At 49.3% G+C, this 12,179-nt stretch overlaps 3 protein-coding genes across 3 annotated transcripts; all 3 read left to right on the forward strand.

Annotated features, from left to right (window-relative positions):
* The first annotated feature begins 6,434 nt into the window (after positions 1-6,434).
* LOC138925616 (uncharacterized) lies at positions 6,435-9,773 on the forward strand. Its single transcript, XM_070276464.1, has 4 exons — positions 6,435-7,690; positions 7,776-8,198; positions 8,277-9,163; positions 9,577-9,773. Exons 1-4 carry the CDS (start codon positions 6,435-6,437, stop codon positions 9,771-9,773), a joined length of 2,763 nt encoding a protein of 920 aa, XP_070132565.1.
* Positions 9,774-9,800: 27 nt separating this feature from the next.
* Positions 9,801-10,586, forward strand: LOC138925617 (uncharacterized). The gene has a single exon (XM_070276465.1). The coding sequence runs from the start codon at positions 9,801-9,803 to the stop codon at positions 10,584-10,586; it is 786 nt and encodes a 261-aa protein (XP_070132566.1).
* Positions 10,587-11,032: 446 nt separating this feature from the next.
* On the forward strand, positions 11,033-12,179 carry LOC138925618 (uncharacterized). Its single transcript, XM_070276466.1, has 2 exons — positions 11,033-11,138; positions 11,221-12,179. Exons 1-2 carry the CDS (start codon positions 11,033-11,035, stop codon positions 12,177-12,179), a joined length of 1,065 nt encoding a protein of 354 aa, XP_070132567.1.

Here is a 12,179-nt window from a genome sequence, read left to right on the forward strand (position 1 = left end):
CTTACAGACCTTACAGACCTCGCGGAGGTCGCTCCACACAGACTCGTAGCTTTCATCCGTAAATCTGGATGGGACCGCGAGCCGCTTCAGGAAGGATAGAGCACCCTTGGGCACATAAGTAGTGGGAAGGGAGAGGTCCTCTTTTAGGATCCATGCCTGTGCGGTATCACAAGGAGCCCCAGCGGCTCAAGCGGATGGGGGTCAGAACCGGCCCTCATCGCCGCCTCAACCTAACCTAACCTAAAAGACGTGGATTGGGTCTTAACAAAACTCTTAGATGCAGGTATGAGAGTATCCCAAGAAAAGTCAAAGTTCTTTAAAAAGAGCGTTGAATATTTGGGGTTCATAGTGTCGCAGGGGGACTCCGAACTTCACCCGAAAAGGTAGAAGCCATTAAGCATTTTCCCCCACCATAAACACGCTTCGACCTTAGATAATTTCTGGAGTTAGCAAGCGACAATCGCAAGGCCCCTAACAAATATTCCAAAGTGAGAATATGGCAAAGTCAGCAAACATCAATCAAGAAAGATTGACATCAATATGAGCAAAGAACAGAGAGAAGCGTTTGACAAGCTGAGGGAAATTTTGGCATCAGAGGACGTTTTGCTGCCATACCCAGACTTTAAGAGGCCGTTTAATTCAACAACGGACGCGTCAGGTCTCGGACTTGGGGCGGTACTATCTCAAGATGGCCGCCCAATCACAATGATATCACGTAGCCTACGTGACAACGAAAAAAATTACGCAACCAACGAGCGAGAGCTCCTCGCCATTGTTTGGGCATTAAGAAACCTCCGAAATTACCTTTACGGAGTGAAAGATTTGCGGATCATCACAGATCACCAACCACTCACCTTTGCCGTCTCAGAAAAAAACCGAAAACCGAACGCGAAATTGAACCACTGGAAAGGGATTTTTGACGATTATGGAGCAAAGGTGATCTATAAACCGGGCAAAGAAAATTTCGTGGCGGACGCATTGTCTCGCCAGAACACAAAAGCCCTGAGGACGTTCCGGAATCAGATGTAGCCACCATTCATAGCGAACAGTCCCTGACATACACTATCGATACCACCGACAACTCAGAAAACTGTTTCCGAAATTAAATAATAATTGAGGATGGAAAAATTTTTCAGATTCAGGAAACGTTCATCTTGTTTAAGAGCAAGGTAAGGCACATAATTAGAACCCCCAACCGGGAGAACCTGCTAAATGCATTACAGGAAGTGGTAAACGATGAAGTGGTAAACGCAATATATTGCACCCTACCAACCGTGGCATTTATCCAGCACCGACTAATAGAGTCCTTCCCTAGCACTTCCTTCAAGTTCACAAAAAGCTTCGTACTAGACATAACGGCCACGACCGAGCAGAAAGAAATCGTTATAGCAGAAAGCAACAGGGATTCTAAGGGATTATTTTTTCCCAAAAATGCTTCGTTTAGCAACAGAAATTACGTCGAACTGCAGAACCTGTTCCATGGCAAAATACAAACGCCATCCATCTAGGCAGGTAGCAGAAACAACTATACCTTCACCTGTGGGAGAGATCCTACACATTGATATTTTCTCAACAGACGGAACCCTTTTCCTTACATGCGTCGATAAATTCTCGAAATTCGCCACAGTGCAAACCACCGCATCGAGAGCTATTGTGGACATAAAAGCCCCTCTGTCAATATTACCATTTCCAATGCCCCGCCTCTACATAGCACCTCAAATGGTCAAGTAAAGATGTTTCATAGCGCTCTAGCTAAAATAGCCAGATGCCTGAAACTGGGACGTAATCTAAATGACACTGTAGAATTAATTCGTTTGGCGACTAACAAATATAATAATTCAATTCACTCAGTAACTGATAAAAAACCAATGGATATTGTTCACTTAAAGTCCTCATGATTCGAGAAAAGAATAAGTAGGAAAAATCCAGAAGCCCAAGAAAGGGACTATTAAGTCGGCGAAACAGTTGTTCTAAAAGCAAATAAGCGACTAGGAATCAAGCTATCATCGCTATGTTCGGAGGAACATTTTGGTAATTATTAAAAATTAAAATTTTGGTAATTATTTTTTACATAATTATTTGTTCTTAATCATTAATTTTAAATTAATTACAAAAGAATTGATTCCTAGTCGCTTATTTGCTTTTAGAACAACTTTTTCGCCGACTTAATAGTCCCTTTCTTGGGCTTCTGGATTTTTCCTACTTATTCTTTTCTCGAATCATGAGGACTTTAAGTGAACAATATCCATTGGTTTTTTATCAGCTACTGAGTGAATTGAATTATTATATTTGTTAGTCGCCAAACGAATTAATTCTACAGTGTCATTTAGATTACGTCCCAGTTTCAGGCATCTGGCTATTTTAGCTAGAGCGCTATGAAACATCTCTACTTGACCATTTGAGGTGCTATGTAGAGGCGGGGCATTGGAAATGGTAATATTGACAGAGGGGCTTTTATGTCCACAATAGCTCTCGATGCGGTGGTTTGCACTGTGGCGAATTTCGAGAATTTATCGACGCATGTAAGGAAAAGGGTTCCGTCTGTTGAGAAAATATCAATGTGTAGGATCTCTCCCACAGGTGAAGGTATAGTTGTTTCTGCTACCTGCCTAGATGGATGGCGTTTGTATTTTGCCATGGAACAGGTTCTGCAGTTCGACGTAATTTCTGTTGCTAAACGAAGCATTTTTGGGAAAAAATAATCCCTTAGAATCCCTGTTGCTTTCTGCTATAACGATTTCTTTCTGCTCGGTCGTGGCCGTTATGTCTAGTACGAAGCTTTTTGTGAACTTGAAGGAAGTGCTAGGGAAGGACTCTATTAGTCGGTGCTGGATAAATGCCACGGTTGGTAGGGTGCAATATATTGCGTTTACCACTTCATCGTTTACCACTTCCTGTAATGCATTTAGCAGGTTCTCCCGGTTGGGGGTTTTAATTATGTGCCTTACCTTGCTCTTAAACAAGATGAACGTTTCCTGAATCTGAAAAATTTTTCCATCCTCAATTATTATTTAATTTCGGAAATAGTTTTCTGGGTTGTCGGTGGTATCGATAGTGTATGTCAGGGACTGTTCGCTATGAATGGTGGCTACATCTGATTCCGGAACGTCCTCAGGGCTTTTGTGTTCTGGCGAGACAATGCGTCCGCCACGAAATTTTCTTTGCCCGGTTTATAGATCACCTTTGCTCCATAATCGTCAAAAATCCCTTTCCAGTGGTTCAATTTCGCGTTCGGTTTTCGGTTTTTTTCTGAGACGGCAAAGGTGAGTGGTTGGTGATCTGTGATGATCCGCAAATCTTTCACTCCGTAAAGGTAATTTCGGAGGTTTCTTAATGCCCAAACAATGGCGAGGAGCTCTCGCTCGTTGGTTGCGTAATTTTTTTCGTTGTCACGTAGGCTACGTGATATCATTGTGATTGGGCGGCCATCTTGAGATAGTACCGCCCCAAGTCCGAGACCTGACGCGTCCGTTGTTGAATTAAACGGCCTCTTAAAGTCTGGGTATGGCAGCAAAACGTCCTCTGATGCCAAAATTTCCCTCAGCTTGTCAAACGCTTCTCTCTGTTCTTTGCTCATATTGATGTCAATCTTTCTTGATTGATGTTTGCTGACTTTGCCATATTCTCACTTTGGAATATTTGTTAGGGGCCATGCGATTGTCGCTTGCTAACTCCAGAAATTATCTAAGGTCGAAGCGTGTTTATAGTGGGGGAAAATGCTTAATGGCTTCTACCTTTTCGGGTGAAGTTCGGAGTCCCCCTGCGACACTATGAACCCCAAACATTCAACGCTCTTTTTAAAGAACTTTGACTTTTCTTGGGATACTCTCATACCTGCATCTAAGAGTTTTGTTAAGACCCAATCCACGTCTTTTAGGTTAGGTTAGGTTGAGGCGGCGATGAGGGCCGGTTCTGACCCCCATCCGCTTGAGCCGCTGGGGCTCCTACAAGAGGACCTCTCCCTTCCCACTACTTATGTGCCCAAGGGTGCTCTATCCTTCCTGAAGCGGCTCGCGGTCCCATCCAGATTTACGGATGAAAGCTACGAGTCTGTGTGGAGCGACCTCCGCGAGGTCTGTAAGGTCTGTAAGTATAGCTGCGCCCAAGAATTTGAGTCGGATGCGCCCCAGCGCAGGGCATTGACACAGGAGGTGTGCGACTGTCTCTTCCTCTTCTTCGTCCCCACAGCTCCTGCAGTAGTCATAATGTGGCACCGCTAGTCTAGCCGCGTGTGTTCCTATTAACCAATGTCCCGTAATGGCCTTGATCGCCAGACTACAGTCCTGCCTATTCAGGGCGATAAGCATCATTGACCTCATCCTAGATCGGATGGGCTATATTTTGCGGGAGTTCCTGCAGTTTTGGAGATTTCTCCATTTCCTCAGTGATGCGCGGTCAAAGTGATCCCTGCATTTTAGCCTACATGTAGCTAAGGGGATACCTACTGGTTCCTTCTCCGGTAGGAGAGGATTGGTAGTACCTGCTCTTGCTCGTCGGCGGCGCAATTACCCTCGTGGTCCCTATGCCCGGGTACCCTATATAAGGTGATTTTTGACTCCAATTCTTTTTTGATTAATTTTAAATTAACTCGGACTTATATAAAGAAATTTAATTTTATAACATATATACTATTATAGAATTTTACAAGGAGTAAGTATACCTCAAAAAAACCTTTTCGTAGAAAAGTGAAAATCCACCCTGAAGGGTCAAGAAAAAAAAGGAACCAATTGACCTGCTGCGATCCCTTTTTATCACTTTCTTGCAGGAGACATATTTATGTCAGGGTCGGATGAAAGGTCAATATGTATTTTTTATTTAGGATTATATATATATGTGAGTGTATATTGGATTGTGGATTTACGTTCCCACCAACATATACATGCATACACGGATATGACGCAAGAAATCAGCCGATTGCCTATTTACTCCCTACTGTAGGCTCTAGGCTCTCAGCGTTATCTTTTCTTTCGAGTCTTCTGATTGGTTTTCCCGATTCATTAACCGGAAAAATGGGTGGAAAATTGGGGTGGTTTTCATGCGTAAACTCATGTACATGTATTGATGATACCAATACATTCAAACACAAGTACCTGTTTTCCGTTTTCGAGGATCAATAGGTTTTGAGGTTTATGCTAAGAATCAAATTTTTAGTATAAATCTTGCCTTGCCGGTTAAAGCAATTTTTACGCTTTTTCTTTTTTACAAAAAATAAAAAACAAAAACCTAAAAACATAAAAATGGAGTCAAAAGTGGCATGTGACTTGTGCTCTAAAGTTATTAGTGTGAATGAGTTTATAACTCATTATGAGCGATGTGAAGGACCGCGAAATGCCTTCTCGGAAATGAACAAGAAATCTCAGGCCAACGGTTTGGCGAAAGTTTTGTATCGTTCGCGAACAACGGTGTCCAAAAAACAGGATGAAAATCAACAACCAAAAATCCAAGGAATCAGGATCCAAGGAACTACTGCAAAACATAGTATATTCAACGTATCATCAGCTGTAAAACGGAAGGCTGGTGTGCCCAAGGGAACTAGCCCTCAAGAGGGGCAACCCATGGATATTGAAGAACAGCCATCAACATCAAAAAGGGCTAGACTAGACCGCACAATTGCTGAGATGAATTTTTGTCCCGTTTGTAAGCAAAATTATGCTTTCGTTGAGGAAAGAATTCATTTACATTCTCCAAATCATAGAGCAGCATTAAGGAAACTTGTGTGGCAAAATGCTAACATTTTTCCTATAACACAAAGTGATACTTTTTACACAAAAAAGTATAAAGTATTCGAAGTGCGCGATCTAGATTTAAAAGAATTTTACAATGGATGTAAAAATAATCTTTTAAACATTATAAAATATGCACTTAGCGAATTAAGAGCTATAAAAGTGCGTCTATCAGTTCATGGGAAATATGTAAAACCAACTGAAAAAGCTGATAAGATGCAAGAAGAAACAAAACATTTCTCAAAAAACTATAAAGCAATTTACGTCAGCTCATATAACGACATCGAATACATTTTAAATGACGATAACGAAATGTTAATTGCAAAAGCCGGTGAATTCCAGGAGAGGGATTCTGGATGGGCTATTAAGCATTGTCGCGGAACGGATTAGGCTATCGATAGTCAGGATTTTTATGAAGTCAGTATTTTTATGAAGTCTAGTATTTAGTTTAGGTTATTTGGTCGCACTAAAATCGGGTAAAAAGGAACACAATATTTGGCGGATAAAACACATCGGTTTGCGCCATCACAGAAAGGGGAAGAGAAACTGCGGTATGTAGGATAAGTAATTATGTATCAGGTTAAGAACAATTGTTTTTTAGAATAAAACGCTCGTTACACACCACATCACTTCAACAACTGTCCTGAGTGTTATAAGGCATTCCCGTGATCGGCCAAGCGGTGACAAATTCTTTTATTCGCACTCTGCAAGATGATGCCCACGAAGCACTCACCCAGGCGGAGCCCCAGGCTGGAAGCCTCGGGCGTTCTCGCAACTGCGACCACCACGGCCACAGCAACTGGCACCGCGACCAGCTCTGCGAGTGTGGCTGGTGATCGGCAGAGGCCACAGACTCCGAAGGAAAGTGGAACAGCCGCCAGGAAAGCGGCAAGTAACCTGCAGCCCGAAGCGACGGGGCAGACTACGGATTCCACAACTGTAGTGGCGACCTTAATGGAAAGGATCGCACGTCTGGAGTCGGAGCTGGCGAAGGCAAGAGCAAGTGGAGGACAAGCAGACGCCGCCAGAGATCCCGTTGGAATCGGGGCACGCGGCGTTGGAGTGAGCGGTGCAGCGAATACACCGCCATGTTCGAGTGGAACGCTGCCACATCATGGAGTAGCGCCACGGCAGAGTTTGAGCGAAAACCTGCCCAGGCAGATGAGGGACAATCTGCAAACGGATCTCGGAGTGACGCCATCGCTGCAGTTGCCGGCACAAGTGAGTGCAAATTTGCCGCCACAATGGAGTGCGAATTTGCCGCCACAATGGAGTGCGAATTTGGCGCCGACGCTTGGCGGCCGTTGGGCAAACGGACAACCTGTGTCAACAACAACAATACTGCGCTATTCTCCGCCATCTTGTGTGACCGCCGCAGCACAGCCGGTGCTAGGTTATGTTCACCCAGAGGTACCTGCGCCATTGCCCATATCATATAGAGCGCCGACGACAAGCATACAAGGATGGATGCCACGCAGACTACCTGATCTTCCCGATTTCGAGGGTCAGCCAGAGGAATGGCCAATATTCCTGTGTGCGTTCACGGAGACAACTGCAGCCTACCAGTGCACCGAGTTGGAGAACAACCAGAGGCTAGTGAAAGCCCTGAAGGGAGAGGCTCGCGAAACAGTGAAGTCGTTGCTCATCCATCCCAGCAACGTACAAGCTGTTATGGAGCAGCTACGATTCCGGTATGGACGCCCGGAGCAACTGATCCGCAGCCAATTGGAGAGCGTGCGCGAAGTGCAGCCGATTCAGGAGGCCAACATCGCGAGGATCAAGCCGTTCACGACGAAGGTTAGCAACCTGTCAGCGTTCCTGCAGTCGACCGCGACCGGCAGCCAGCACCTAGCCAACCCAACCCTAATGGAGGAGCTGATAGCCAAGTTGCCGCTAAGCAAGAGGTTGGACTGGGCAAGGCACGCGGCCACGATACAGCCGTATCCGACGGTGGCGCACCTGAGCGAGTGGCTCCATGAATTCGCCAAACTGGTGTGTCACGGACGCCGGAGCCAGGGAACAACCGAAACGAAGGATTCTGCACGCGAATAGTGTTCGCGAGGAGGAGCGATATGTCGACCGCCCCAGATGCTGCCCTATATGCGAGGGACAGCACCAGGTCAGGGACTGCAAGGACTTCATCAGCGCCTCTACAACGACACGGATCGAGTCCGCGAGGAAGCAACGACTGTGCTTCTCGTGCCTGGAGCCCGGACACATGTCCCGGTTCTGCAGGAAGAGCCGCGGATGCAACGTCCTCGGATGCCAGATGAGGCATCACCACCTGCTCCACGAAGTACCTAAACGATCCAAACGGCCGCCAGTCGCAGATGGGGGCCACAGGAGGGATCAGGACCGACAGCCGTACAGAGACGGCAACAATCGGAGGGGAGTGCCACGGTCAGTGGATTCCAGCGAAAGGAACCATCCTACGTCGGCCGCAGTTGTAGACGCGCGACGTGAGCGGGATGAAGGGTGATCGGCGTACGATCGCCAGGAGTTGCCGCACCGAAACCTCAACATCGACTCAATTGGATGCCACCTGCTGTTCAGGATTCTACCCTTGACGCTGTACGGCGAGAATACGAAGGTCGACACGTACGCACTGCTGGATGAAGGATCGTCTGTCACACTCATCGACGACGAACTCATCCGCAGCCTGAACCTGAAAGGCGAGAGTCGACAGCTGAATGTGCAATGGTTTGGTGGAAAATCCGCCAAAGAGCACACGAAGGTGGTCAGCCTGCAGATCAGCGCAGCGGGCAAACCAAAGCGCCATGGGCTGAAAAATGTGTACGGAGTGGCCAATCTAAACCTTCCGATGCAGAGCCTGCGTCAGGAGGATGTACAAGCAGTGAAGGCGAACACGCGTCTGCCAGTGATGCCGTACAACAATGCGACGCCGAGGATCCTAATTGGACTGGATCATGCGCATTTAGGAGTACCCTTCAGAACCAAAAGTTATGGATCTGGGAGGCCGTTTGCAGCAGACACCGCACTTGGATGGGTGGTATATGGACCGGTGAACGGAAAGCCGAGCTCGCCGCTTCTGAGTTCGTGCCTCCTAGCCGTGCCCCAGGATGATCTTCTGGAGAAGATGGTCAGCGACTACTTCGAGACCGAGAATTTTGGAGCGAAGCCGGTGCAGCCAGTCGCAGCTGGCAGAGTGGACCTGGAGCCGTCAGTCGGAGATAGCGGCGACGCACGGGCCCTGAGCACCCTGGAGAAGACGACCAAACGTGTAGGCCAGAGATACGAGACCGGGCTGCTATGGAAGGACGACAAAGTGAGATTGCCGGAGAGCTACAGCATGGCCCTCAGGAGGCTCGTCAACATAGAGCGTAAAATGAAGCGCGATGTGGACTTCGCGTCGGCTTACATCCGGATAATGGACGATTATGTCAAGAAGGGATACGCACGACGACTCCAGGAAGGAAGAGGTTTGAGGTGGGCAAAGTGTGATACCTGCCGCACTTCGGAGTGGAAAACCCGAACAAGCCTGGGAAAATCCGGCTGGTTTTCGATGCGGCTGCCAAGGTGGACGGTGTGTCTTTGAATTCAGCGCTACTGAAAGGCCCACAGCGCTACAAGCCCCTCCCAGCAGTGCTCTTCCATTTTCGGGAAGGAGCGGTTGGAGTTTGTGCAGACATCAAGGAGACGTTTCATCAGGTACTGATGCAGCCGAAGGACAGATGCGCCCAGAGGTTTCTGTGGAGAGACGGAGACGACTAGCGAGAGCCGGACGTATACGAGATGGCAGTAATGACGTTCGGAGCGGCCTGCTCACCATGTTCGGCGGACTACGTGAAGACCGTGAATGCCTTGCGGTATAGCAACATGGACCCGTGAGCAGCCCTGGCCATCAACGAATACCACTACGTGGATGACTACGTCGACAGTTTCGCCAGCGAGGACGAAGCTATCGCCATCTCGACACGGGTGAGAGAAATTCACGCTGAAGCAGGTTTTGATTTGTGCCGATTTACCTCCAGTTCGGCAAGTGTGGTCAGAGCGCTGAACCCACTTGAGCCCATCGCCAGCGTCGGATAGACCGAAGCTGAGGAGAAGGTGCTTGGGATGTACTGGCAACCGGCTACCGATGAGTTCAAGTTCGGCGTCAAGTACCATCGAGTCCCGAGGAACGTGATGACGGGGGAACGAGTCCCTACCAAGAGGGAGTTCCTAAGCCTGGTGATGTCTACGTTTGACCCGATTGGGTTCCTGAGCTGCTACATGGTGACTGCCAAACTGCTGCTGAGGGAGATTTGGCGGAGAGGAGTCAACTGGGACGAGCCGCTACCGGATGAATTGGCCGCAGCCTTCGAGGATTGGCGGCAAGGGATGAGTCGGATCCAGGAGTTCCGATGCCCGCGCCACTACTTTGGCGGCGGACGAGTGCGGACGCTACAGCTGCACATCTTCGTGGACTCCAGTCAATCGGCGTTCGCAGCAGCGGCCTACTGGCGGGCCACGTACGAGAACGGAGACGTGCAGGCGCACTTCATAAGCTCCAAAACGATATGCGCCCCGATGAGGACCATGCCGATCCCGCCACTGGAACTCCAAGCAGCGGTATTGGGCACGAGATTGATAGACACCGTCAAGCAGGAGCACGGTGTGGCGATCAGCAGCTGTGCGCTATGGACGGACTCCAAGACTGTGTTGCACTGGATAAGCAACACCCACCGGAGATACAAACAGTTCGTCGGAAACCGGGTGGCGGAGATTTTGGAATCGACAGAGGCGTCCCAGTGGAGATGGATCCCGTCCGCCGAAAACGTGGCGGATGACGCGACAAGGCTGCGCAAGGCCGTGGACCTGAGCATCGGTTCGCGATGGCTAAGCAGACCGCCGTTTCTATGAGGACCAGAGGAGAGCTGGCCGAGATCGAGCGAGGACTGGATTCCTCCGACGACCGACGACGAGGATATGAAATGTAAGTTTGCCTTGGTCACGGTAAACTTTATATCCCTGCAGAGGTTCTCCAGCTATAATCGGTGAGGACGACTGCGTGGGCGCTCAGATTTGTTCGACGATGCCGTGGTATACGTCGCGATGAAGAGGTCTACGGATTGACCGCGATCGAGTGCGCTGAAGCAGAGCGCGCATTGATACGGCAGTCGCAGCGAGAAGCGTTTGCTGAGGACAGCCAAGGAAACGTCGCCAAGGACAGCCGACTGCACGGACTGTCCCCATACCTTGACGAGGACGGAGTATTGAGAGCCAGTGGAAAGATCGACGACGCGACGTGTGTGCCATACAACGCACGTCGGCCGATCGTACTGTCTCACGAGGATGCGCTGGCAGAGATGATCGTGCAGCAACACCACGAAAAGATGTGCCACCAAAACACGGAGGCGATCGATTCGGAGCAAGTTCTGGATAACGAGCTTGCGGAGACTGCTACGGAGGGTGGTGAGCAAATGCAACGTTTGCAAGCTGCGGAAGGCACGACCCACATAGCCCGAGATTGGCCCCCTGCCTGCGGATCGGCTAGAGGCCAACGGATGGCCATTTAAGTCTACTGGCCTGGACTACTTTGGGCCGCTCCTTGTGACAATTGGACGTCGCACAGAGAAGAGGTGGGTGGCACTGTTTACGTGCCTGACCACGAGGGCTATCCACTTGGAGATGGCTCACGATTTGTCCACCGACTCCTGCATAATCGCCATGAGGAACTTCATGAGCCGCCGTGGACCAGTGGTCAGGATAAGGAGCGACAATGGGAAGAACTTCGTTGGAGCCGACCGCGAGGCCAAGAGTTTCAGCGAAGTGTTCGAGCCTGCACAGATCCAGGGCGAGCTGTCGTCTAAGGGAGTCGAATGGATCTTCAACTGCCCGGCGAACCCAGCTGAAGGTGGTGCCTGGGAGAGGATGGTGCAGTGCGTGAAGAAGGTGATGGCGCACACAATGAAGAAGCTCGCGCCCAAGGAGCATGTACTGGAGAACCTGCTGATTGAGGCGGAGAGCATCGTAAACTCTCGTCCGCTCACTCATCTACCGGTGACGGTGGACCAGGAGGCTCCACTGACGCCTAACGATTTGAAAGGAGCATCGGATATCCCAGATCTCCCCAAGGATGATGGACAGGAGCCCGTGAGATCCGCTACTAGGAAGCAGTGGCGCATAGCAAGGATGATGCGCGATCGCTTTTGGAAGCGTTGGGTGCATAAGTACCTGCCAACTCTTGTGCGCAGGGAGAAATGGTGCAAGCGCGTCGAGCCCATCCGTCGAGGAGACCTGGTATTCATCTGCGATCCAGCATTACCACGAAGGGAATGGAAACGATGCGTCGTGGAAGAGGTGTTCACCGGGAAGGATGGAGTACCTCGTCGAGCAGCGGTGCGGACTACCGATCGAGCCAAGACGACTATGCGTCCCGCTTCGAAGGTAGCTGTCCTGGACGTGGTGAATGCGGCTGCTTCACGGGGGTGGGGATGTCGCGGAACGGATTAG

The sequence above is a fragment of the Drosophila bipectinata genome, chromosome XR, assembly GCF_030179905.1.
Source record: "Drosophila bipectinata strain 14024-0381.07 chromosome XR, DbipHiC1v2, whole genome shotgun sequence".
Lineage (NCBI taxonomy): Eukaryota > Metazoa > Arthropoda > Insecta > Diptera > Drosophilidae > Drosophila > Drosophila bipectinata.